Genomic DNA, 27,635 nt, shown 5'->3' on the forward strand with positions numbered 1-27,635 from the left:
AGGATAAGTGTCACGGCAGATGAATGAATTAATGAACAATTAATTAATGCACAATTACAGGCTGCAAACATGTAAAAATATGGATTAATACCAAAATTGGTTTGTCACTTGTCTAATTCAAAAATATATAAAGAGTAAACAATAATCCACTATAAAGTTTAAAAAATAACGTTGTTTTTTTAAATATATTAGTTTGATAGGTAACGGGTGTAATAGGGGGAGTATTAATCCTCTTTTGAAGCTCGTCCGCTCAAGGAGCAAATCTGACACACGCAAAATGGCGGACGCGCCGACGTGTCTGCGCAACCGTGCTATACATCACGTGGTGGGGTCTATATACATTTGTAATGTCTCCGACGATTACAGCGCCTGTTTAATGAGTGTTGTTATCGACAACCTACTCTTATCCACTCCAAAAGTTTGAGAAAAAACGTTATTATGTTGTTAAGTTTGTCCTTTATTTATAGAGTTTAAGAGGAAGGGAAAGGAGGATGATAATAAGGGAGGGGGGGGTGTTTCAACGGGGACAAATTGGAAATAATTTGGAAGTTGCTGCAGATGTTTAAGGCAAGATTCCGAGGTTGGACTGGAAGGACGGGACGCATCATGTCGAAGCTTGTTTTGCTACTCTTTTATCTTCCCCTGGCCAGTAAGTACCGAAAAAAATATGATTAATAATAAATATTTCACTACAGTCCTTTTGAGCACTTATTTTCCCGTTTGATAAGAGATTTTATGTTTCTTTAAAAGTTTTTTTTAAAGATCTATTTTTTAAAATAAAAATTTTGTATACAAGTAGATATTGCCATTAAATATCCTTCATATCTTTTTATTTTGACTTATTTTTGTTCCATACTTTTGAAAACGGCTATTTTTACTTTATGCTTAGAATTATTTCTAAATACAAGTTTTTTTTAAAGGGGAAACTGGTTGGATGACAAAAATAAAACTAATATTTTATCAGTTTTGTTACCCTTCCTGTCGTGTAGGCTTCTTATAAAATCTAAAACAACTCTAAAATATGGGAATAATTGTTTTAAATGCCATATTTTTTGTTTTATCTTTATATTTGATTACGTTGAACAACGTTTAACTTTTTTTCATCAGCATATATTTTCTGTCTATGGGTTAATCTGCCATACAATTGAGCAATGCAAAACATCGATATACGCACAATTTTAGTGGAATTTTTTTTTTATCTAAAAAAGAAAAAAATGATGAACAAAAATTGAAATAAAAAAAAATAAAATGCCAAATACATCAACTTCGGGAGTTACGTGTTTTTTTCCGACAGTAATTGGAATACATTTGTGTTATGTTTCAGATTGTCTGACATGTTATACGTGTGTATTTCCTGCCATTTCTCCTATGGACTGCCTAAAGTTTCCCGAGGAGTGCGCAGAAGGACATCGCTGCCTTTCTAGCACGGCGACAGCAAAACGAGGTGGCTTTTGTTCCATTCTCGACTGAAAAGACAAAGCTTCATTGTACAAAGTCTCCAACGAGCTGGATTGCAAAATATTGACTCCATTGTACTAGTGATCTAAGTGTTGTCTTTGTATTCAAAAATAGACACTGTAGGTGTAATATGAATTCTTATCAGTGGCGGTCCATGCATTTTCTTGTAGCGCCTTCAACGGGTAAAATCCACTTCCTAGCAGCATTTTATGATTAAATACAAATACTGGAGCTTTTCAGATATCAGAACCGGGCCCACAATTGAAATATTATTTAGGAATATAGCCATATTTTACTCACCCAAAATCCTTTTTAACTGTACACAATATCCATCCAATGCCAGAAATACGACAGGACAGGCTCGACTTTCAGCATTAGCTTCGACGGCGATAGAAAAGAAGGAAGAAAGAAAGGAGGATGGATATTGCATACAGTTAAAAAGGATTTTTGGTGAGTAAAATATGGCTATATTCCTAAATAATATTTCAATTGTGGGCCCGGTTCTGATATATGAAAAGCTCCAGTGTTTGTATTTAAGCTCCAGTGTTTGTATTTAATCACTAAATGCTGCTAGGAAGTGGATTTTACCCCATTTTAGTGCAATTTGTGCCATTTCGCCATTGACTTCCATCGCTGTCTTTTCCTGGGAAAATGTCTGAAAAGCTCCAGTATTTGTATTTAATCGTTGAATGGAAATGGATTTTACCCGTTGAAGGCGCTACGAAAAAATGCATGGACCGCCACTGATGGATATTAATAGTTAAGTTTTATTATGACTAGATCATTTATGGATAGTAGAAATGCACCTGCGGATGGCCGTTGTGATACTGGTGTGTGGCCATAGCGAGCACTTGAGATGTTGCTCACAGTGGTCCTCAATGTACTCAGGGAGGTTTGTCTGTGTCCAGATAGATGAAAAATGACAGGGAACATTGATGACTGACATTAAAGAGCTTTTCTGCTTTTTCATCCACAGGTGCACTTCAAATAACCCTGTACGAAAAGAGCTGTGCTGTTCCATCTCAGTGCGGTGTGAGCGGGCAGAAATATGCCAGTGGCCTTTATTTCAACTACACTAATGTGTGCTGCAATCACAATCTGTGTAACGGGGCCTTGTCACTTGGTGCCAATTGGGGAGGAGCAGCGCTCCGCTTACTACCCATGCTCATCATTTTAATGTCCTGAAAGGTCCGAACATGCGCCAGTTGGGGTATTTGCCCAAAGCCAAAGTCATTAGAAAATGTCTGTAAAGGAACATTTGATGTCACCAAACAAGTTGTTCTCGTACTAGGACCAATGGCTCAAAAATCGGATAGATTGTAACAACAACAAAATGTGATAAATGATGACTTCCCCATTTCCAATAAAGTGGGCAACTTGAATAAAAAATATATATAAAATGTGACTATTTGCGAATCCTTTTCAAATTCGAGTTAGCTGAATACTGAACACAAAATGAGATGTATAATGTCATTGTTATGACAAGTTATGATAATAATAATAATTTTAACTTGCACACTTTTTTTATTTATAGTTTGCAACGTAATCCCAAACAAATTGGTTTAAATTTGGTATTACATAAAATCCCTTTGAATTAAAATCTTGACTACACATGGTTGTTTTTATTTAAGGGAAAAATGATTACCAACTGGGATTTGAACCCTGTCTGCCCACAGGGCAGGCAGGTAACAGAACCACTACACCATGAAGTGGCCACACTTTACCTTGACATAATAGTGGAAAGTGTTGACTACATTTATATATATAGAAATAATTAAGGGAAAATGTTTCCCAACTGGGATCCCAACCACATCTGCCCACATGGCAGGCAGGTGAACAAACCTCTACACCATGAAGTGGCCACACCTTACTTTGTCTTTTTGGAAACCCTTGAGTACACACGGTTGCTTCTATTTAAGAGAAAATGACACATGAAAAGGAAAATGGATTTTGGTGAGTAAAATATGGCTATATTCCTAAATAATATTTCAATTGTATGAGGTTATTATTGATGATTTTTGTGTGTCGCAGCTGTAGCTGCAGTAGAGGTTTTATAGCCATAAAATAGTTTTTGAGGGTTGGATTGATTCCGACAGCTGAAGGCGTCGCTAGGAAATTCACGGACCGCCACTGATAAAACTAAGTTTTAAATGAGTCTAAGCATGTATAAAAGTAGATATTTTAGCATATTTACATTCAGAGAATATTCATTTGTGAAGAAAACTTTATTAATCTTATTTTTAAAGATACAACAATGGAAATATGAGTTTGGAAGTTAAAAAAAATGTGCCATCAGTTTGATTGTCTCCTAATTATTTCAATAGATATTTTCTTCATGGTCACTTTTCAGTAGACAAATGTTACTTTCTTAACACAAACATGAAATAAACCAAAACAGTATGAAGTAACAGGCTAAAACGTAAATTGGAGTCATAAAAAAACAAAACATGCATTGTAATGACACACAAAAAGTTGAGTTGAAAAACAAAAAAGGTAACATTTGAATGAGTTAGGTCCCTGAAACTTTAGTCAACTTAACAGCGAATCCTAAAGTATAATTCCGAAAATATGTAACAATTGATTGATTGCGGATACATGTAGTTCACTTAAGTAAAATAAAGATGGCAAGGTTGACGTCACCAATTTAAGTTGTGTAACTTAAAAGACAAAGATGCCATATTGAATGAAAGTACACAAAAGAGTTGTTTTTTAAAAATTGCACTTTGGTGGCTTGAATATAACTTCATCTGATGGATTCAAGGTTATATTTTGGACTCCTAAAGATGTGTGAAATTTCATGAAATGACATTTGTATTGCAGTTCATGAATCATCACGCTGCTCGCTAACTAAAAAGCCAGAACAGCATAACGAGGCGCATCATTCGATTTAGTTCTCTTAACTCTCAAGTCACTTTTCACTTTGTTCAAACTTGGAACAAACAATAAACTAAATGAACCCAATCACAATTCCTTGATTCAAGTGCCTTTTCAACTAGTGCGATTTAAACAAGAGGGTATCAAACAGTAACTGATATACATACTAGTCCCTTTTCCTTCAAAATAATAAATGTATCATTATAAAAACTCCCATTAAAAGCTCATAATGAGCATAAAGCTTCATTTCTGTAAGTAAGCATTTCTTGCAAAAGATAGATAACATTTGATTTCAACTTATCCAAAATGACCTGCTATTGTTGCAACACTTCCTGTAACCTTCCTCCAGTATGAATAATATGTAACAGACAATATCCGGCCGGCACAGTCATAGTTTTTAAATTCACTTCTTAGAAAAGGAGCATTAGGGTCAAACGGAAAAATCTACACGTTTGGAACAAACACATTTACAAGATTCATTTTGTTTTATATAGTCTGTCCATATAGTGAACTCACTAACGACAATAGTCCATTTGAAGTGGGAGACTTGGCACTTCCCAGTTTAGATGGATTGAACTTCTACTGGTGAAAATTCATAGCAACATTTTGAAAAGAACCACGTGATTGGACGAAAAATTTGCTCACCAAATGGCCCCCAACACTCCTTGGTAAGTTGGAAGTATGACAATAAGAATCCATCCATGACAGACGGAAGAAAACAAAGGATAAAGTCGTTTTGGTAGCAGGTTTACACCAACCAGTCATTCAGAGATGCTTGAAAAGTAACTGTTAAAATAGATTTGAGCTAAACAATTTCTCCCATTTTGTTACAGCAAATTTTAGAGCAGGCACTGAGGAATACCGTATTTACTCACATATAAGCTGCCCCACGTATAAGCCGCACCCATAAAATTGCCTTAAAATTCTTGAATTTGACAATTTCTCGGGTATAAGCCGCCCCGATTCATAATTTTCACCTCCATATTCATGGTTTTAATAGTGTTAGACGTTAAGTTTTAGCATCTGACTCCAACGCCTAAAACTTTGTCTTATCTTGTCTAACAATGGCGCACCATTGTTAGACAAGATAAGACAAAGTTTTAGGCGTTGGAGTCCGATGCTAAAACTTAACGTCTAACAATAGGGAGTACAAATGTGTTACTTTGAAGGGAAAATCTTCAGAAAAATCTTCGCACGTGGTATTTCTGAGATACTGTATGAATTAAAAGCCCATTATTAGGGTCAATATCATAAGGAAGTTAATATGCCTGTCTTTGTAAACGCAAAATATCAAATTATTCAATTTGAAAAAAAAAAATAAGTCTATCTTGGTGAGAACCTGATGCTTTTTAATGACAGAAATCTTATAAATTTCCTATGTTTTCCGTTGTGTTTTCATTAAGAGGCAGGTTAGTATGTTGTTTCATTTCGTTCAGGCACCTAAGTGGGCAGCTCAGGGTCTTTAAGTTGTTATGTTGTTTGGGCAGAGCGGCCCGGCGGACGCGAGTGGTTAGCGCGTCGGCCTCACAGCTCTGGGGTCCTGGGTTCAACTCCAGGTCGGTCCACCTGTATGGAGTTTGCATGTTCTCCCCGGGGTGTGGGTTTCCTCCGGGTACTCCAGTTTCCTCCCACATTCCAAAGACATGCATGGTAGGCCGATTGGACACTCTAAATTGCCCCTACGTATGGGTGTGAGTGTGCATGCTTGTCCGTCTCCTGCGATCGGCTGGACCCGATACAGGGTGTCCCCTGCCTCTGTCCCGGAGTCAGCTGGGATAGGCTCCAGCACCCCAGTGACCCTAATGAGGATAAAGCGGTTCAGAAGATGAGATGAGATGTTGTTTAGGCACTTAGGTGGACAGCTTGGGGTCTTATAGTTTTAGTTAGAGTTGTAGTTTTTACATGGAGTACCGCAAACGTTTTCAGCGGAGTTTTCAATGATTGTCTAAAACTTGTGTTCGCAGAGAAGAATGCCAGAGGACCAGAGGTCTCCAAACCGGTCCTGGAGGGCCGCTGTGAGTGCAGGTTTTTGTTCTAACCGATCCAACACAAACAGTTTAACCAATGAGGTTTCTGCTGAAAAAAAGAAGCACCTGACTGCACTTCTAGGATACCAGATTGGTGGAAAGGTTTCCTCTCACCGGTTGGAACGAAAACCTGCACCTACTGCGGCCCTTTCTGGAATAGTTTGGGGACCACCGCCATGCACTGTCAATTCTTTGGAAGTCATATAAAGGGAGCTGATGAATCATCTGCGTGTCTTTGAAATAAATGACCGTATCGGCCGCATCGTCTTGCGTTATGGCATTTCGTCTTTGTCGCCTTGCAATTTCGTGCAAGTCGTCTTTTATGCACATATAAGCCGTACCCTCAATTCAGTCTTTTTTTTTTGTCCGACGAATGCGACTTATGTGCGAGTAAATACGGTACTTAATAAGTTTGGGACACTGGGGCACCTCCAGGAAAATAGATTCCCAGAATTCTAAAATGCTGAATGATTTTGGAATGTTTCTGGACTTTATAGGCTAGTCAGTTTCCACCATATTAAATGACATTGATAATGTATACGTATCTCAAAATGTTTGTCCATCTAGCGAATGTGGTTCCATTTTATACTTACTCCAATGGACATGGGATTTTAAATTTCAAGTTTGACAAAGCGTTTGTAAGCAACTGCGATGTTATGCTTTGTTTTACTTGTTTGTAGACTTGTGTATCTAGCTCAGCTTTTTTAAATTGATGGAATCTAAGCAACATTTAACCCCTCGTAGCCCTATTTGAGAACTTTGGCCACAGAAGAATAAGCCATGTGGATCTCGTCATCGATGGGGCACGTGGAGGAAAACTCCTCGCGGGCGTACGCTGCATTCAGGTACCGCCACAGGTGGCACAGAGCTTGAGGGATGCTGAATTTGCGATACTTTAAACACACAACCTACAATGAAAAAAAAACTTTAAGAAGGCTCTCTTTTACTTAGTCATTTTCCACATTGTACTGTATTTTCTGGACTACAAGTCGCACTTTTTTTTCGTAGTTTGACTTGGCCTGCCACTTAAACATGTCTTTTATTTCACTCCGAACCCTAACAGTTTATGTTGTGTTTTTTTGTGGCTATAGTTATAAAAAAGAAAACCTGTTATGTTACGATAACAGGTGGTTATTTTGTCTGTTGTTCCCTATTTTACTAGTTTAAAGGCATGTTTGTTTACAGTAAACCCTCGATTATCGTTTCTTCACTTATCAAGAATTCACTACTTTGCGATTTTTTCCACTATTAGTTATTCTAAATAAAAAAAAGTTCATAAAAATGTGAAAATCCACACTGAAACTGAAGCCACTCTTGCTACTAGGACTCAGCACTGAAGAAGAAAAAAAGTTATAATAGTGGTGACCCTATTTTGCGATTTTTCGATTGTCTGGTCGACATTAACCGCGATATTTGAGGGATGACTGTATTGGTTTCTGAGAAGTTAAAAAAGTGCCACCCAAAAATGCAATTATGTTTAGATTTTTGTAATTATATTCAAATTCAGCTCTTAAAATTTAATTATTAGTTATTCATTCATGAATTTATTTTCCAAAGGGGCTTATAATATTAATCATTATAAGCAGACAAACGCTCAGTATAACTGTTAACAAAGGACACTTTCCCCTGCAGCTGGCTCCGAGGACGTTTAATTGTTTTGCCCTAGATCCGAGAACTATTGACTTGACATCTCACCCAGTCACCGAGGACTGTTGATCTGGGTTCGCCATGAAGATCTGTGAAGGACTCTTAAATTGCTTTGACTTGGATTCCGGAGCAGATGGCGATCATCGAATCGACTTCGGAAAATACTCGCATATTGTTTTTAGAATAGTGTTGCTCGTTTCACCTAATATGGAAATTGTTTTGCTTGCTTGTGTAAATTCTTACGCAGTTGTTTTTGGTTTCCGACCTTAATTGTTGTTTTGAAGACCTGATATGCAATTGTTGTTGCAGTTGTTTTTTGACCTTAATTGTGTTATTCGGTTAGCTTATGCAATTGTTTTGAATAAGATAACCTTAATTGTTTTGATTTTAATGCAACTAAATGGACAGAAGAGGATGTCTTCTCACTTGCAAGTTAACGCTGGATGATGTGCTCTGATGTCTTTCCTTTTATTAAAGTATATCTATTAATGAACCTATCACTATTCCTCACAGTTGTTGATGCTGCTTTTTAGAAGGAGAGGAATTTTGTCTTTTGTGAAAATGATTGGGAATACATGAGCTAAGAGCAGTCAATGTGGTGTGTATTTTGACTGTAGATGACCTAAGTTATGTCTTTGTTTACTATAAAATATAGAAGATTGATTACCTTAACAATATGGAGCTTTGGAAGCAAGTTGCAATCAGCAAGTGTAAGTTCTTGGCCGTCCAGGAAGGGGCGGGACGAGGAAGTGACTTCATCGGCGCTATTTTCGTCGATTTCGTCAGGAAGTGGAGAGCCGAGGTAGTCGTCTAGTTTCTTAAGAGCTTTCAGAAGCCCTTTCTCGAGATCTGCGCACAAGTGTATCAACAATATTAAAGTGTTGTATTTTTTTTAAATATAAAGGTCCCCTTCCTATTGGACTTAACCTTGCTTTTGAATGCTTCTCTTTACTAATGCAAAAGAAGTTAAAATAAATCACAAATTCCTTCTTCCTGTATCAAACAAGATAAAATGAGGATTCGCTTTGCTTGGGGATTTTATGTAACTTACTTTCATTTGTCTGAGGGTTGGAGTTCTTGATGTAAGCTGAGAACTTGGAGAAGACATCCATGCCTGCTGTGTTGGACTCGGGGTTACGAGCTGCCAGACGAGGATACCTAAAGGCCAAAAGAGCCCACTTTTACAGCAAAAAGCCTGTAACTACGCTTAAAGGGAAAAAAAGAACAACAAGCAAAGTAATGAATGGGTGGACTACCTTGGGGGACAGAGAGTGTCCTCCATGAACTCCTCGATCTTGTTGGTGTCAGTTTTCACTTCATTGCCGGACAAAAGGAAGGGCGGCTGGGCACCCGGAGCCAAGTCCTTCAAGATCTCTGGCTTTCTTTCAGCGGATGACAAAAAGGAAGTGAGGAATAAAGCCTTTTTCCTCCACATGGGAAACCTAAGATTGTTAAATATGTGGCTGGTGCATTCAAGAGTGAACGATTACCTCTTCATGTCCACTGTGGTAACATCAAAAGTGACTCCTTTAAGCCACAAAACCATGAAGAGACGTTGAGAGAAGGGACAATTGCCAATACTCTGGCCATCGCTCCCAGCCTGCAATACAAAAGGTTTTATACCAAAAGAACAGGAGGAAGAAAATGTGTTGTTGGTTGATAATGAAAATTTTGGTTTGATATGCTTGCAGTAGTGAGTTTGTCTTTCTATTCTAAGATCACCAAAATATTACAGTAATCCCTCAAATATCGCGGTTACTGTAGACCAGACATGGCCGTGATAATCGAAAAATCGCAAAGTAAGGTCACACCTATTATAACTACTTTTTTTTCCAGTGCTGAGTCCTAGTAGCGAGTGGCTTCTGCTTACGAGTTTCAGCGTGGATTTTCGCATTTTTATGATCTTAAAAAACTTTTTTTCTTAAATTATTAATAGCAGAAAAAATCGTGAAGAAGTGAATTCGCGCTAATCGAGGGAAGACTGTACTGGAGTTTAAGGAAGTGGAGATTATTTTTATTACTCTATTAGTTTCACAGATGCACTAGAATTTATTTTTGCTGTTAAACAGGCAATGTTTTTTCAAAATATTGCCAGTCACTTTTAGGAAAAACAACCATTCACACCCACCATTGATAAACCTAAAAATGCACAAAATTAGACCGTTGTATTAAGCCAGAGTAATTTGCAACAAAACAAAAAAACTAGTTAAAACTATAACACAGTAGGTTTCAAATATAAAAATCTCTCATCTACTGAACTGCGTTGGACTTCTGTTTCTCGCCAAATTTAAGACAAATTACAACTCACATCCCAAAATAGAAGTTACGATGGATAAGTGGAAGTATTATTCCGAAAAGTTACAAAAGCATCTTTCTTCTACCAAGTGCAAAAAAAATAGAGGGTGTAGCACGTTCACACATAGGAATCATTATAAAAACATGTGAACAAGACCTTAGTGTTGAACTCCTTATGAAATAGGAAAAATGTGATTACTATGGGACAAGCGTTTTTTACGACTAAATATAGAATCAGGTCTCATGTAATGTGCGTTTAATAAGATTAGTTGGTTTATCGAGCCATTGAGTCAACAGAGGCTTTATGAGTGACATAAATACACGCCAGTTTCATTTAGCTGAGATACAGCTTCGCAAAATATGAACTTTAATCACGAAATGAATCACCGTCGCGCAGTTTCAACGTGACGCGGCGTATCTACGTCACAGTATGAGCTAGTACACCAAAAAATATCGGCCTTACCTTGACAAAAAGTTCCAATTTCGGCTGACTGTCGCTCATCTTCCTTTCCTGTCGAAGAGGAGAGCGTTAAAACGTTTCGACATTTCAACAAAGCGACGCCATAAAACCGGAGAAGAAAGAATAGTATTTCGAAAGCGAGAGAGCCAAGCCCATCTTCCGCTAACGAGGTCCCGAGGCGAAAAGAGCAAGGAAACAACACGAAATATCATCGGAAGAGTTTCACCAAGTGGCTTGAATGTTAATAGACAAAAGTACTCGTTGTCTTAACGACTTTAAGAAGGTGACAAAAGTATATTTCCGTGTGTCGTGTTACCTTGACGTGCTACTCGAAGCTGCTGACGCTTGTTGCTCTTGCTAGTTTCTCCTCCCAGTGGTGGCACCATTTCCTGGAGGCCAACGGCCTCGACAACCTCACCGCACAATGGCGAAAAAAATACACACAAGGAAGGGATTTTTTTCTCTCAGTGGAACTCATTCTCTCAGAAGCAGGGGTCGGAAATTGTTTTAAACAATTAAACAATTCATATTTTATAATGTTATTTCTTAGATTATATTAGATTAGAACTGGGTGACCCGGTGGATGAGTGGTTTGTGTATTCGCCTCACAGCTTTGGGGTCCTGGGTTCAAATCCTGAATTTTTTCTCTCAGTGGAACTCATTCTCTCAGAAGCAGGGGTCGGGAACCTTTTTGTGACAGAGAGAGACATGAACAATTCATATTTTCTTATGTTATTTCTTAGATTATATTAGATTAGAACTGGGTGACCCGGTGGATGAGTGGTTTGTGCATTGGGATTGGTTTGTGTATATGGGATCAACAGTGCTACTTCAAGGACAATTGTAAACTACATCCTCACTTGAGTAACAATAGTGTCTAAATTGATAATAAATTTATTTATGACTCTTATGAGAGAATTATACAAAATCTTCGGTAACAAATTGACAGGAACAAGATTCATTATTGTTGCTTATTATGAAAATATGTAGGAAAAAAATGCAAATAATTCCTATCTAAAAAAAAAGCAACAAAAAAAGCATAAAACATTATAAATCAAGTCGCAATTTAGAAAAACAGACAATAAGAGAGAGAGAAAAAATAATCTTAGTATGGATTGAAATAATTTATTCCAAATTCTTCTCAGTGCTTTTAACAACAAATAAAATATATCGGAATGATAACTTAACTTTTTTTTTAGCAGTTCCTCAAATTTTAGCCATGTTTATGGCTAACTTTAGAAGTTCGGCACATATAGTAAACTCTAAAAAACACATAGTTTTCTTTCGTATGGATGCCGTTTAGCATAACGCTAGGACATCATGTAAAACGCCATAAGTGAGCTAACAAAACTAGCGTCAATGAATTAATAAACCCACAAACAACTTATAATTTGATAACAAAGAGTAACAACACATGCAGACAGATCTTACAATCTTACCCATATGCATATATTCTTTCTCCTCTGCCAAAATCAACTGTCACTTCAATTCAGTTGCGAAGATCTCCTCCAGTTTATTTACGGAGTGAAGTTGCGAGGTTTTTCACGAATTGCCGCAGCATCGCTTTCGCTCTTCCTGGGACACGCTAGTACTTCCGATTGTTCCTGATAACGTCACAGCACTGATGGAGCCCCGGGTCACCTCTCTGCTGGCCACTTTGCGATGGATAGCTAATGGGCGGGGGGGGGGAAAGTACACTTTTCACATCAGTGACCACTGGATGGATTTAGGCGAGTGAAGCGTACCCGTCAGGACGTCGATGAAGGCCGCCTCCACGTTGGTAGAGTCCAGTGCCGACGTCTCCATGTACATCAAACCTTTGCTCTCTGTAAATAGATGAAGTCGAGGAAAAAACATGTGATTGAAACTAATAACTTTCCTCAGATAAATGTGAGAGAAAAGATGGAAAATTAAAAACAGATATATATATATTAGACCTAAAAATAGTAACATATTTTCCGCACTATAAGGCCCACCGGAGTATAAGATGCGCCTTCAATGAATGGCCTATTTTAAAATTAGTTTCATACATAATGCGCAGGTTAGCGCGTCGGCCTCACATCTCAGGGGTCCTGGGTTCAAATCCAGGTCACGTCCACCTGTGTGGAGTTTGCATGTTCTGCGTGGGTTTCCTCCGGGTACTCCGGTTTCCTCCCACATTCCAAAAACATCCACGGTAAGATGATTGGACATTGCCCCTAGGTATGGGTGTGAGTGTGTATGGTTGTTTGTCTCCTTGTGCCCTGCGATCGATCGGCTGGCCACCGATTCAGGGTGTCCCCCCGCCTCTGCTCCGGAGACATCTGGGATAGGCACCAGCACCCCCCGCGACCCTAATGAGGATAAAGCGGTTCAGAAACAAAAGAGATGAGACATAATGCGCACTGGATTATAAAACACAGAGGTAGTAATGGTGGTGGTGGTAGTGTTAGTAGTAGTAGTAGGGGATTGTGTTATATCCACTAGATTAGATGGAGCTGTAGTAGTAGTAGTAGTAGTAGTAGTAGTAGTGGTAGTAGTAGTAGTAGTGGTAGTAGTGGTAGTAGTGGTAGGGGATTGTGTTATATCCACTAGATTAGATGGAGCTGTGGTAGTAGTAGTAGTAGGGGATTGTGTTATATCCACTATATTAGATGGAACTGTGGTGGTAGTAGTAGTAGTAGTAGGGATTGTGTTATATCCACTAGATTAGATGGAGCTGTGGTAGTAGTAGTAGTAGTAGTGGATTGTGTTATAATATATTGATTTGAAAAATAAAGTTGGACTTTCAGAGGTAGTTGAAAAATCACCTGCAAATGCCTTGGCCTCTTCCGCAGGCACGGTGCGGATGTCCTCCAAATCACTTTTGTTGCCCACCAGCATGACCACAATGTGAGGGTCGGCGTGGTCGTACAATTCTTTGAGCCAGCGCTCGGCGCTCTCGTAGGTCAGGTGTTTGCTGATGTCATACACCAGCAGGGCGCCCACCGCTCCGCGGTAGTACCTGAAATATTACGTTACAACTTCAGCATGACAAAATTCACACTTTACTTGGATCATTCAGAAAACACTAGATTACCGTTTTGGCCCGAATATAAAACGACCCTGATTATAAGAGGACCCCCCCCCCCCCCCCCCTCGCTCATGTTTGACATAATACTTTTTAAAACACCAAATTCAATTTTTATACACAAAATAATGACAGTACATCTGAAAACCTTACAAACACCGTACGAGTCGTACGGTGTTTGTAAGGTTTTTTGGGGGTTTGTAAGGGGAATCATAATCATTTATAAGGGCAGTTATCGACATAGGTTGACAGGTATGTGACTTTGTCACAACCCTTAATGATGACCTTTTTAGTAAATTTTTGAAAATGATGGCGTTGTAGTGTGTAAGTGTGTGCACCCACGCTGAGGTTATGGCACGGTAGCGTTCCAGGCCGGCAGTGTCCCACACTTGCATCTTGATGGTGGAGTTCTCCAGTTGGACGGTCCGTGTGCTGAACTCCACGCCAATGGTGGTCCGGCTGTCGTGGTTGAACTCATTTTTGGTAAAGCGTGTCAGCAGGTTGCTCTTTCCCACCCCGGATTCTCCGATTAAAACCACTAAGAAAATAGGAAAGAGGCATCAAATAAGACCAAGTACAAAAATTGAATTCGATTAAATTTAGATGCAGTTACACGTCTTCACTACAGGGGCGCTACTCGTGTCCAAAATGCAAAGGTATGGGAACTTAATGTTGGTAATCCAGTAAAAAATTTACATGTGAAAATTTTCACGTTTGAGCAAGATATTCAAAGTGATGTTGTTGAAAAAAATGGGAATAATATCACAAGATATTATTACATAACCTGATATGAAACTTTTCTTGTGTTTCATTGCAGCAATTGCATCTTAAAAAAAATATTTTACTATTCTCAAAAATAAAAAACAATCCTCATACAAAAAATAGAAAAAATAACAATTTACTCGATATCACCAAGTCCCTAATTTCTGTAAAAAAAAAGTTAAAAATATAAGAAATTTTGAATAAAATACTTTATCATTCTTGTGAAGTAGACTACCTTTCCTTATCGACTTAACACTTCCTCCATGCAAATTCCGATTGTGTGGTCCCAGCTATATTCACAAATACCAATCATGCCAACAAGATACAACATACCTGTCAACCTCTGCCGATAACTGCCCTTATAAATGATTATGATTCCCCTTACAAACCCCCCAAAAACCTTACAAACACCGTACGACTTGTCGTACGGTGTTTGTAAGGTTTTTGGGGGGTTTGTAAGGGATTGAATCATAATCATTTATAAGGGCAGTTATCGGCAGAGGTTGACAGGTATGATACAAATGCCAAACTCAAATGTAACCTTTACACACCATTTGCCACGTCAGTCCAATAGTATCCACTCCAATCACAGTAATTCAACCAATCAGCACCAACTTACCTTTAAAGACAAAATTATACGTGTCGTCCGACCCCATCCTGCAGAGGGTCTCTCAGGCTTCCTTTCTTATATGACGCCGCCGCTCCACATGAGAAGACCCCCAGAGAGGGGAAAAATACATCCAGTCCCTTGAACTTTGTCTCCCTCCAAGCCAGGAGAGTGTTGCGAAGACAGAACCGGTTGGACTGCATCCACACACTTCCTTCTTTATTCTGCGTGCGCCTGTGGTGGTTGAGGGGGTTAGCGTGGCCGGCCCATCCCATCCCTTGCAGCTGACAGGTGGAACCGGTACAACCGCTTAGGGAAGGGAAGACTCCACCCAGCCATGGAATAGCTGGCCGAAAATGTGCACCTGCCAGGAGCGGCGTGGATGTACCATCAGGCGTTTAGCGCCTTCAATGGTAGAAGAGCGAAATAGGTGGCCTAAAAAGGGTACCGTATTTACACGACTATAAGGCGCACATAAGTCTTCAATTTTCTCCAAAATAGACAGGGCGCCTTATAATCCAGTGCGCTTTATATATGGACCAATACTAAAATTGTTATCACGATAAAATTAAATGAATCAGTCGATAGGGTACACCGACTCTACTATTTTCCCGTAGCCAAAGTACTGCGCAGTGACTGCTGGGATATGTAGTAGTTCTTTTGTCAATACACCCAATGGATTGTGGCCTGTATACATCGACATCAATACAGCATGACAAAGCATGGAAAGCACCATTGGAAAAGTTACGCTAGCTACTATTTGCGAATGGATTGTGGCCGCCTGGACGTACGTATAAAAATCAGCGTTTTCGATGACTCATTTGGACAATTGTTCAATTCGGACATAGAAAATGAGGACTTTGATGGATTTGTGGGTGATGATGACGTGAGTAAGTTGTAAAATGACTAAATAAAGTACAACCCAACTCAGTTTTGCTTCCGTTGCCTTTTTAAAAACGTGTTTTTAGCGTGTGGGTGTAGCGTGCAAGAACTATATAACTCAGCAGTCACCGCGCATCGGAAACCGGAAATAGAGTCTGGGGCTGCTTCCGGTAGCCAGCGCTATTGCGGTTAGGTATATCATATATAATATATATGCGTAAAAAAAACGGTGCGTCCTTTGTGTGTTTAAAATACAGAAATAGCACTTGTTACTGACACTGCGGCTAAAAATACGATGCGCCATATAGTCGTGAAAATACGGTAAGCGCTTTAAGATAAAATGTTGTCCGAATCAACTGAAACGGGGCACAGAATCTTTTTTTGAACACGTTTGATTTTTATTTTATTTTATTTTTTTAGTACATTTCTGTTAAAAGTCAGTTCCAACATTTTGGGAAATGATTTTCTTTCCCATTTTATTGTTTTGAGCCAAAGTCAATGAATAAAGCAAAGCTGGAGAAGTTGCCGTGGTTACAACACCTATGCTGAGATTTTCCCAAAAGAAAAAAAACAAACAATAAACAACGATCTAGCGCTAGATTTGTTTATTTTTTCTGACCCGTTTGGTAGGCCCATCACACTAGAATAGATTTTGGAAAACTGATTCGTCTGATTTTCGTAGTTGAATTTAAATCCGCTTAAAAAAAAAGAACGAAAGAAAAGTCAAAGATCCGATTAAAATGATTTTTTTTTCTTCATTCATGTTGGCGGCGTCGTCGACTGCGCCGAAGCTTTGCGTCTGATAAGTCCTGTGATGTGCGGATGTGTGGTTTTGACGTGGGTTGGACTGCCCTCTTTCCCAACACTCCCCACCCACACACACAGCCACAGCCACAGCCACAGCCACACATACGTGGAGGTCTCGCATTAACGGGAAAGACACGAAAGGCACAGCAGCGATGCCCCTGACACAAAGACACCCTATTTTTTTTTTCCTTTATAACTTGGAATGACAAATTAGCAGTGTGGAGGGCATGATCTTGAATCTGGAAAGCCGCAATTAAGGAGCAAACGTCGCTTTTATCATGAACAGAAAAGAGGAAAAAATGCGACTTTTGAAATGTAATAATATCATTTCTTCTGAGCCTTCTGACTAATGTGACTAAATGGGGACCACCCATCGCCAAACAGCGTGGATGGCCCTGGCGCCCCCCCCCCCAAAAAATGGAAAGAAATGGAATGGGGATCGGAGAACATAATGGCGGAGTCAGATCTTGCCTGAAGTGTCTTTGTTAAGGTTGGGGGAGAGAGATAGGAGATACTCTTAGTCTGTGGATGTGCTGTGTGTGTGTGCATGTATGCGGGATGACAGTATTTACTGCATGTGTGGATGAATGTGGGTGTGTTTACGAGGGTTGCGAGCCCAACAGTCTCTCGATGGCGGCGTTGATGTCGCCTCCGGTGGCGATGAGGGCCTGCAGGTTGGCCTCGCGGTTGATGAAACCCATAGCGTTCAGCTGGTCCAGCTGCGACTGGAAGCGGACCTCGGGGGTCTGGGTCTGCAAAGGCATTAAAAAAAAAAAAAAAAAGGACTTGGATTAGTTTACAGTCGTAGAAATGCTAACTATGCTCTTTTCCCCCCTAAAGATATTGCTGTTTAAAATGTCATTGAAAATAGGGGTTTGATTTAGACAAGAATTTGGCCACATTGGCTGCCACAACTAATTGCATACCTGTCAACCTCTGCCGATAACTGCCCTTATAAATGATTATGATTCCCCTTACAAACCCCCCAAAAACCTTACAAACACCGTACGAGTCGTACGGTGTTTGTAAGGTTTTGGGGGGGTTTGTAAGGGGAATCATTATCATTTATAAGGGCAGTTATCGGCAGAGGTTGACAGGTATGGAACACGGACGGGTGGATTATGCGTACCCCTGTGCCTCCTCCAGCAAACATTTGGAGCATCTGTTGCATCAGCTGCTGTTGCGCTGCGCTCGGTGCCGTTCCGGCGCTGCTGGGCGAAGACGCGGGATTCTCCCCGGGCACGCTGCCGCCGGTGGGGATGCCGGACGCTGGAACGCCGCCGCCGGGAATCCCGCCGGGAAGGCCGCCGGGAAGACCCCCGGGAAGGCCGCTGGGGAGGCCACCGGGAAGGCCGCCGGGGAGACCGCCGGGGAGACCGCCGGGAAGGCCACCTGACATCAAGCTTTGGTGTAAAGAAGCACAAAGATGTACTTAAAAAACTGCTGTGGAAACGGTGTCGATGGGGGCCGTTTTACGGGAGTCACCTAGGCATGAGGCCGGGCGCTTCTGTTTGCAGCGTTTGTAAGCCTTGCTGGATCTGCATGAGCGCTTGCATGGCGCGTGGGTTCGTCATCACGGACAGCGCTTCCGGATTCTGCATCTGAAAACAGTCAACCCTGAATGACCTAACCTGGACGAAAACAGCAAGGCCCATCCTGTTCTAACCAAAAGAAGAAAATGTCTTTAGTACCTGCTGGAGAAAAATAGGAAGCTGAGACCGAAACTGTTCCTGCAGCTGTGGGTTTCCGGCAAATAAAGGATTATTCATCATAACCTGCAAGAACGTAGAATCTGTTAAATGAGACTGTCACACAAGTTGCGCATATTTTCCGTCACTGTCCGGTGTAAACTTCAGAAATTCCGGAGAAGTTGACTGGTACTCGGACATTTGGTCGCCCGGAAGGTTATTGATAATTACCATTTAAAATTGTTGCTCAAATTCCCTAAATACAAACTGCGAATGACTATTTAGTCATACTTAATGCCCTATTAATTATTAGGCTAAAGAAAAGCTCCAAATTTCCCGGACTTTTATTGTTTTTTGTTGGAGAACTTGTCAAGACCCTGACTGAACTGACGTCGCTTCTTAAAGGGACAGCGCATGTACATACAAACTCTTCTACACTCACACGTCGGCTCAGTGAAACTGCTCATGGCCATTGTTGGCTTTGATTCATGCGTAGACCGTGTTGTTTTACCTTGTTTTGTCGCCGGACGTTTGGTCGCCCGTTGTTTGGGTCCGGGCGACCAAACGTCCGGTCACGCAGATGAATAAAAGTACAATATAAATAAATAAAGCCTTGGTTGTGATTAAACACTTTTAGGACAGAAAAGACTTTGCTTCCTGAGGATTATTGAGTCTCCTCATGATACAGTACCCACCTGTGAGGCCAACTCTGGGTTTTGGGACAACGACTGCATCATGCTACGCATGTATGGCGCAGACAGCATGTTCTGCATGAGCTGAGGGTTTTCCGAGATCTGCTGCAACAGGCTTTGCATTCCCGGACTGTTGAACATTCCTGGGAATTGTTTTTCCCCCCCCGTTTTTGGTCAGCAAGCAGGTCGTCTTGTGTTAAAGTATATTCATCCTACCTACCGTTTCCAAGATTATTGGGGTTGACGCCCAGCGGGTTGGACACGGTGGGATTGGTGCCAGTAGCGGGGGTAGCGCTTCCTCCTGCCGTGCCTCCGCCGGCGTTTTCCGGGGGGTTCGAGGCGTTGGGTGGACCCCAGGGATTGGGCAGGGGCTCGCGGTTCTCCGTCCGCGACGGTTGGACGCCAGACTCGGAGCCGCCACCGAGGGCCGAGAAAGGGTTGTTGCCAAACTGCGGACGCAAGAGTTTACATCTTATTACATTGTAGTCTGGATACTTTCAATCTTCTTAAGGTACAGAAAAAAAGCCTAAATGTTTCAATTCCTCGAATTTTAGGCAAAGCGGATTCTTCAAAATCTAAAAATGTTGGGAAGTTGAAACATTATGACAACTGAGAAAAGCGTTTTTTTTTTTTTTAGGAGTAAACCTTTTGGGAATAGAATGCTTTTTCTCAAACATTACATTGTTAATTTCTCTTGAATAGTAATTTGGGAATATTTGGATAAAAACGAGTGCGTTGTCGTACCACTGTACTTATGTTATTGTGAATTTGATCTCATATTGATATGTTGTCATTTTTCCTGTTCTTCCATCTGCTACCTAATGAACGTTTACCTGCTCCCTGGCCGCGCTAAACATGGGCTCCTGGATGTCAGTGTACATCCTGCGCAAGGCGTTGTAGCCGCCCGGGATGCTCTCTAAATTGCTGAGTGCCCGATCCTGGTTGCGCATCATCTCCTGCATCATTGCAGGGTTGCGAGCCAGCTCCATTGTCTGGAAGTGAGATCCCCACAGGAGAGAGTCAATTCCGGTAGGTCAAAGGCTGTCAGAAAGGTTCTTTATGGACTATTCCTTCACCTGTCTCATGAGCTCGGGGTTGTTGAGCATATGCGAGATCTCCGGGTTACGCTCCATCAGCTGCTGCATCTGCGGATTGGACACAATCATCTGCCGCATCAGGTCCGGGTTGGACATCATGTTCTGCACTAGAGGGTTTTCCATGATCTGCGAGAGCATCTCTGGGTTGGACATGAGCTGCCGTTGCATCTGCTGCTGCAGCTCCATGAAGTTGGACGAGCCCATGCCCAGGACCGCCAAGTTGGACAAGTCACCGAAACCGCCTGTGGGAAACACCAAAAGGGAGGTGGGGGTGAAGGCGCGTTTCCGGGCGGGGGTTTAGGGTAGTCGTTGGGAGGCATCGCGGCGCACTCACTCAATAGGTTGGCCGGTTGAGTGGGCGGCGGTGCGGCGCTGGCGGTGGACCCGGAGGAGGAAGGTGCGGTTCCCGGATTGGAGGGGCTGGTGCTTTCTGCGGGGGTGGACGAGGAGCTCGGAGATGAGGTGTTGCCCCCGTCTGAGGTCCTGCGCACAAGAATACAAGGTCAAATTCCAAGCAATTTGCACTTCAAATAAGAAAAAAAAAAATCCATATTGTTCATTTCAGGTAGGCATTTCAAATGCCGCAAAAATAGGTAGCATAAACTGAAGTGATGTGATTACATTTCATGAGCTAATTTGTTACATGAATGAGGTTGTTCTTTGTTTGACAAGTAAGCCAAGCTTACTTCTGTGCCGTCTTGATGACCAGGTGAACCGTCAGCCCATCCTTGATGCCGTGCTGGCTGAGGCTGTCACCGTCTTTCAGGATCTTGCCGGCAAAGATCAGCACCAACTGATCTTGCTTGGCTTTGAAGCGCCTGGAGATCTCTTCTTTAAACTAAAAAATCAAAAACAATCGGAAAGCAAAGAGTAAATACGTCAAAGGGAGGAATCCATTACATTTTTACTGTTATGCCCTAAAACAGAAAAACAATAATAGAAAGTTAAGAAACTCTATGTTCAACTTTGGATTTTCGTCCCAAATACAATACAGTGGTACCTCGACATACGAGCAATTCGAGATACGAGTAAAATTTCGAGCAAATAATTATCTTGAGATACGAGACAAATTTTGAGATACAAAAAAGCCAAGTGGCCAAGACATGAGAGGCTGTTTATGATTTTAGCACACTGTCTTTTTTGCCGCATCTCTTTTGTGTATAACAGATATCTACGAGCACTGGGCGGAGTGTTGCACTTTTTTCAGTGTTTTTTTCCCGTCTCTCAGCGTGAATGGCGTAGCGATCGCTAGTACTAGGAGTATATATTACTTCTCGTTGGCAAGTGGTCGTGTGTTATCCTATTGTGAGGACATTTGTGTGCATCATTTTGGGAATATTTTGAAGGGAATACAAAAGCAAACAGCCCATCGATAGTGAAAGTCAGAGTGGAGGCGGGGCAAACAGAGGCCCGTCACTCAGCGCGAATGGCGCTTTTGTAAAACAAAATTAGAATTAAATTTAGTGTAAGGTTAGATTAAATTTATTTTTGAGTGTGTCTGCATCGTAATCCAAGTTCATTTAAATTTGTTTATGTTATATTACGATTCACCGCTGCAAAAAGTCTCCCCCCTCCATGTCCCTCTCTCTCTACCCTCCACGAAATCCGTCTAATTTTAGTTCTATTAAACACATTTTAGTCATATTAAAATACTAGTTATGTGTTACTTTGTTAATCGATGGCGAATTAGAAGAAATAAAACATATTTTCCAATCCAATAGCCTGTTTTTGGTATTTTTTCAGAGGGATGAAACAAATTAATTTGTTTTTAGTTCATTTCAATGGGAAACGTTCTTTCGAGTTACGAGAATATCGACATACGAGCTCAGTCCCAGAACGAATTAAACTCGTATCTCGAGGTACCACTGTACAACGGCATTACATTAATTAAACTACTCTGTGAAAAAAAACTGTATTGTGTAGAAAATTCAAAGAGATCAGTTAAAATTAAATTGAACGTAACATTCTCCCACAGCCCTATTGAAATTGGACGTCCAGCCCTGTCAATGGCAGGCAATTAGTTAACCCATGTGTTAAGCAATTATTAGCTGTTGTTGCTGTACTTAAAGACGTCACCAAGTCAACGGGGCGCTGCGGGATTGAAGCGAGTATTCCCAGGGAGGCGGCATGAGCAATGACTCAGTCAGTCGCTCGGTGGCGGTGACAGTGGAGAATGTTCCAGACGCCGACGCTTGCTTTTCCCAGCGTGGATCGCAATGGCGGAAATCAACCAGCCGCTCCCAAAACACACGTAAACACTCGAAAGTAGCCCCAAATTATTGATCACCACTGGGCATGGTCTAAAACGCAAGCGTCAGCTGATACTTCATTGACGACATGGCTAGCGTTGAGTTAGCCATGCTAACACAGTGGCTAACCGGTTAGCCACAGCGCACCTTTTGAGTCGAATATGTCCGTTTTGATGGTGTAAATTGTAATAATGACGCGAACCGTTTGTTGAAATAAAAGGCCATAGCCCGAGTATGATAATCATAAAATTGCCAGTTTCGCACATTGCCGGTAAGCGCTGCGTCCATGCTAAAGCAGGCTAGCTGGTTAGCTGAAGTTGTGGGCATGACGCTCGCTTCGCTTCCCCCTCCCCACACGCAGCAAGCCCCCGCCCGCCGACCCTCCAAAAAACGCCACGAACCTGCGTGACGGACGAATCTTCAGCGATAGCGATTTCCTCCTTGTCCTTGGGGGTCTTGACGGTGACCTTAATGATGGTTCCCTCCGCGGCGTCATCTTTATTGTTGTTATTTGCGGGATCTGCGGCGCCCTGGTCAGCCATCTTTACTCCACCGATGGGAAACAGCTCGCAACTAGCTTCTTCTTCCGGGTTGGCGGGGTGTGAAATATCTTGGCCGGAAACGTAGGCATTGACCGACGTCCTTAAAAAATAAGAAAAATAAAAAATATATAAAAAATGAAATACGTAAATTGGGAAATTGAAAAGCGAGTACTTTTTTAATGTAGTGTTTAAAATGGTAGCATAACAATTATTATTTTGTAGATTGATCTTTTCGTTGGAAAAACAAATGATGTACTGTCATTAGGCCTACGTGGGTTTTCTCCGGGTACTCCGGTTTCCTCCCACATTCCAAAGACATGCATGGTAGGCTGATTGGACACTCTGAATTGACCCTAGGTATGAGTGTGAGCGTGAATGGTTGTTTGCCTCCTTGTGCCCCTGCTATTGGTTGGCTACCAATTCTGGGTGTGGCCCACCTCTGACCCGACGTCAGATGGGATAGGCTCCAGCACCCCCCGCGACCCTAGTGGGGATAAAGCGGTTCAGAAAATGAGATGAGAATGAGATACTGTAAACCAGCTTTGATATTGATTGCTATATATGTCTTTCATGGGTTTGCCTTTTACCCAGCTTTGATATTAATTGCTATAGTATGTATGTTTTTCATGGTGTTGCCTTTTACAGACAAGCTACCAAATTCCAACAATGCTCACACTGAAAGGAAAGTGTGCTTTTCAGCACTTTGCATTGACAGGGATAGCTCCAGAGCACACCATTGACAAATAAACAAACCCCTTCCCCTCAAAAACACCAATGAGCCCCCTTTTGGCCAGGCCCCTCAAATCCCTCTCATGCACTTGTGGTGGTCTCTTCTCTCTAGTATACATTGCCACTCACTCCCGTAAAGGAATCTGCTGCAGTTGACAGGAAAAGAAGGACGCATTTTTATATTGACAGGCAGGAGACACATTTCCAGAAAAATAAGGTAAGGGGTCAATTTTAAAAATTCAAATATATCAATAATAAATGTCATCAGTTTTTTGTAGAATTTTACCAAAACATGCTCAGAAATGAGCATTTATTTGTAGTGAAGAAGAAATTGGCAAAATATTGATATTCGTGTGCGATCGATTGGTCGCCGATCTTTTGGTCGCCGTCTTTTGGTCGCCATTTGACATAAATTGTGTGTAGTATGTTTTTTTTTTATAAATGCATGTGTATTTATTTCAGTGCTGTCTTGAGATGCAAGTGACCCAACTTCCGATTATTCATGTGTGCTTTAAATTGTGAGCAACAAATGTAACACATTTTAAGAAGAATTAATAGTATTCATGCTCTATGGCTGACTGGTGACCAGTCCAGGGTTTAATCTGCCTTTCTCCCGAAATCAACTGGGATAGGCTCTGGCAAACCTGCTACCCTAACGAGGATGCGCGATATGAAAAATGAATGAATGGTTAATATTTCTATAGCCTGCAGAGGGTTTATGGCTGTCTCTCTGTGAATGCATAATTATGTTTTACACTGCCCCCGGGTGGCCAAGCAGTGCACACCAGATGGATGAGCTCAATATTCACCGAAGTGAAGCAAAAAAATAATAATATATATTATATATATATATATATATATATATATATATATATATATATATATATATATATATATACATATATATATATATACATATACACACATATATATACACATATATATATATAGAAAGAGTTCACAGTTTTATATATATATATATATATATATATATATATATATATATATATATATAAGTGAACTCTTTCTCCTCAATTTTAAAATGTAATAACTATAGGATTTTTTTTGAGTGAGATATAATATATTATACTGACAGCACCGTTTTTGCATGTATTGAAAATGATGCATTAACAAAGTGCATGTATATATAAAATGTGCTTTGTTTTGATATTCTTCCAGTAGTAGTGGCTCCATATCGCAGGCTGAAGATGTACAGTTTCATGGGCGGGGGATTGTTCTGCGCCATAGTGGGCAACATCCTACTGGTGGTTTCTACTGCCACAGATTACTGGATGCAGTACCGAGTGTCCGGCAATTACGCTCACCAAGGCCTGTGGCGTTACTGCCTGTCCAACAAATGCCACTTACAGACTGATAGCATAGGTAAGGTGCTTTATTGTGAAATGATCAAAGATGTTCTTGTCAATGAGGTCCTTCTGTTTGTCTGCAGCCTATTGGACGGCCACTAAGGCCTTCATGATCCTGTCTGGTGCGGCTTGTTTGGCGGGCGTGGTCGCCGGCACGGCGTCCTTTGCCCGATTCTCCTCCTTTGGAAGATTCAATCGCTCCTTTGCTGCTGGAATTCTCTTCTTTGTCTCCAGTGAGTTCTTTAGTCTAACCTTGTAGAAAGAAACACAATGACTAGAAATAACAAAAGTCCATGGTTTGGCCATGTGTGCGTCAAACTGTATGTCCTTATGTTAGTTATTTTTATTAACTAATACCTTATATTATGCAAAAATCGATCAAATAAATCAACACTAGCTGTATGCATTGCCTTCTATCTGGCAACGCGATTAATATCGTGATTCGATTCACATTTTGAAAATTTTGTAACATTTAACAGTGAGAATCAGTCAAAGAATCGGCCAAATCATGTGAATGGTAGTTTGAGTTTGATTTATTTAATAAAGGGACAATACATATTAATGAACATATACATGTAAATATGTAAGATAATTGCTGAAGGCTAATTTCCATCTTTAGTCCCCAGTTGTTGTCTCATGAATTTTTTATGTATTTCTTTCTGACAGCTTTATTCGCACTGCTGGCGATGGGCGTTTACACTGCGGCTACGCTTAACTTCTTGGGCCGCCGTTTTGGTGACTGGCGCTTCTCATGGTCATACATCCTGGGATGGGTGGCTACGCTCATGACCTTCTTTGCAGGTCAACATACACACAAAGATGATGCGAAAAGATTACATTCTCAACATAACATCTGCTCTCATTGTTTTCTTTTCAGGTGTCTTCTACATCTGCGCCTACAGGATGTGTGAGTGCAGGAGGGTGAACACACCACAATAGAAGTGCAATTAGACTACAACAAATAAGTTATTGTACATGAATCTCTTGCACTTGCTGGCATTGCCCTGAAAAAAAAATGCAGTTCATAAAATAAGTACAATAAAATAAAATAAAACCCTCTATGAACTTTACTATTCCTATTTATATTAGTGACAGATGCATTTCCCCCAAAAGGTACCTATGTACACAAATGACCACAAGTCGACAGCATTGTACATTTTTTTGTGGCTGAGGGAAAAGTTTGAAGGAGAAGGCTTAACCACAAATGATTTTTTTAAAAAAAGCACACGAAACTAAATAGAATTGAATTAAATGATTGAAACTGTATTAAATACACAAATATAAAAAATGAGAATCATTACAAAATAATTAAATAGAATGAAATGAATGAAAATAATACATTAATTTTCTGTGCCGCTTTATCCTTTTGTATGTACTACATGCGTTGTCCCTTTAAGAAGCGACGTCAGTCAGGGTCTTGACAAGTTCTCCAACAAAAAACAATCAAATTACGGGAAATTTGGAGCTTTTCTTCAGCCTAATAATTAATAGGGCATTAAGTATGACTAAATAATAATTTGCAGTTTGTATTTAGGGAGTTTGAGCAACATTTTAAATGGTAATTATCAATAACCTTCCGGGCGACCAAAACTCCAGCGACCAAACGTCCGGCGACCAAACGTCCGGCGAACAAACGTCCGGCGACCAAACGTGCGGCGACCAAAGGTCCGGCGACCAAACGTCCGGCGAACAAACGTCCGGCGACCAAACGTGCGGCGACCAAAGGTCCGGCGACCAAACGTCCGGCGACCAAACGTGCGGCGACCAAAGGTCCGGCGACCAAACGTCCGGCGACCAAACGTCCGGCGACCAAACGTCCGGCGACCAAACGTCCGGCGACCAAACGTCCGGCGACCAAACGTCCGGCGACCAAACGTCCGGCGACCAAACGTCCGGCGACCAAACGTCCGGCGACCAAACGTCCGGCGACCAAACGTCCGAGTACCTCATCCACTGGGCCAAAGAATGTGAAGATTAAGGTAACAAGAAAACGGAGATATGTGAAGTGATCAATGTTATCAGCGAGGTATTTACTGTTCTGCATGTCTACTTCCTGAGGATATTTGAATTGGCAGTGGTTCTACTTTTTCAGAAGTGAAATATTTCCCTTGAATGGCTTTTGCACGTTTGTTCTCCGGCCCAAAAGAGTGCCAGGGTGGAGTCGGCGCTGATTGTTCAGCTTCCTCCACCTCGTCCACATAACGAGGTCGTCCCGATGGCACTTGCTATTGAGGTGAAGGCTGCTTTGTTTTTGCTCGCTGCTGACGCGCAAACAATGAGAAAAATGTAAACAAGCCCTGCAGACGCATCCGATTCAATCCAATTTACCATACTTGGACTTTGTGGCTGTGACCGTGAGATAAGAAGCTTCCATCGCAAAATGATGTGGAGAGAAGACACACA

General features: G+C 41.0%; 5 protein-coding genes across 5 annotated transcripts; 2 read left to right on the forward strand and 3 right to left on the reverse strand.

Annotated features, from left to right (window-relative positions):
* Nucleotides 1-367: 367 nt before the first annotated feature.
* LOC144067460 (uncharacterized) lies at nucleotides 368-2,863 on the forward strand. Its single transcript, XM_077591253.1, has 3 exons — nucleotides 368-649; nucleotides 1,325-1,444; nucleotides 2,435-2,863. The coding sequence occupies exons 1-3, from the start codon at nucleotides 559-561 to the stop codon at nucleotides 2,641-2,643; spliced, it is 420 nt and encodes a 139-aa protein (XP_077447379.1). The 5' UTR covers nucleotides 368-558; the 3' UTR covers nucleotides 2,644-2,863.
* A 2,579-nt stretch (nucleotides 2,864-5,442) lies between these two features.
* On the reverse strand, nucleotides 5,443-11,739 carry clic1 (chloride intracellular channel 1). Its single transcript, XM_077590104.1, has 7 exons — nucleotides 11,078-11,739; nucleotides 10,765-10,812; nucleotides 9,497-9,606; nucleotides 9,263-9,388; nucleotides 9,058-9,164; nucleotides 8,674-8,855; nucleotides 5,443-7,267 (listed from the first exon to the last, which is right to left on the reverse strand). The coding sequence occupies exons 2-7, from the start codon at nucleotides 10,801-10,803 to the stop codon at nucleotides 7,106-7,108; spliced, it is 726 nt and encodes a 241-aa protein (XP_077446230.1). The 5' UTR covers nucleotides 10,804-10,812; nucleotides 11,078-11,739; the 3' UTR covers nucleotides 5,443-7,105.
* Nucleotides 11,740-11,870: 131 nt separating this feature from the next.
* LOC144066782 (ras-related protein Rab-25-like) lies at nucleotides 11,871-15,416 on the reverse strand. The gene is made up of 5 exons (XM_077590105.1): nucleotides 15,192-15,416; nucleotides 14,153-14,348; nucleotides 13,551-13,744; nucleotides 12,507-12,587; nucleotides 11,871-12,431 (listed from the first exon to the last, which is right to left on the reverse strand). The coding sequence occupies exons 1-5, from the start codon at nucleotides 15,226-15,228 to the stop codon at nucleotides 12,304-12,306; spliced, it is 636 nt and encodes a 211-aa protein (XP_077446231.1). The 5' UTR covers nucleotides 15,229-15,416; the 3' UTR covers nucleotides 11,871-12,303.
* A 1,019-nt stretch (nucleotides 15,417-16,435) lies between these two features.
* On the reverse strand, nucleotides 16,436-23,200 carry ubqln4 (ubiquilin 4). The gene is made up of 11 exons (XM_077590103.1): nucleotides 22,996-23,200; nucleotides 21,032-21,183; nucleotides 20,680-20,828; nucleotides 20,325-20,587; nucleotides 20,082-20,240; nucleotides 19,469-19,697; nucleotides 19,252-19,391; nucleotides 18,560-18,643; nucleotides 18,354-18,469; nucleotides 17,998-18,271; nucleotides 16,436-17,620 (listed from the first exon to the last, which is right to left on the reverse strand). The coding sequence occupies exons 1-11, from the start codon at nucleotides 23,134-23,136 to the stop codon at nucleotides 17,468-17,470; spliced, it is 1,860 nt and encodes a 619-aa protein (XP_077446229.1). The 5' UTR covers nucleotides 23,137-23,200; the 3' UTR covers nucleotides 16,436-17,467.
* A 722-nt stretch (nucleotides 23,201-23,922) lies between these two features.
* Nucleotides 23,923-26,291, forward strand: LOC144067214 (lens fiber membrane intrinsic protein-like). The gene is made up of 5 exons (XM_077590772.1): nucleotides 23,923-24,082; nucleotides 25,048-25,248; nucleotides 25,316-25,465; nucleotides 25,899-26,033; nucleotides 26,110-26,291. The coding sequence occupies exons 2-5, from the start codon at nucleotides 25,074-25,076 to the stop codon at nucleotides 26,169-26,171; spliced, it is 522 nt and encodes a 173-aa protein (XP_077446898.1). The 5' UTR covers nucleotides 23,923-24,082; nucleotides 25,048-25,073; the 3' UTR covers nucleotides 26,172-26,291.
* Nucleotides 26,292-27,635: the final 1,344 nt, after the last annotated feature.

This window comes from Stigmatopora argus, chromosome 21, assembly GCF_051989625.1.
Source record: "Stigmatopora argus isolate UIUO_Sarg chromosome 21, RoL_Sarg_1.0, whole genome shotgun sequence".
NCBI classification, from domain to species: domain Eukaryota; kingdom Metazoa; phylum Chordata; class Actinopteri; order Syngnathiformes; family Syngnathidae; genus Stigmatopora; species Stigmatopora argus.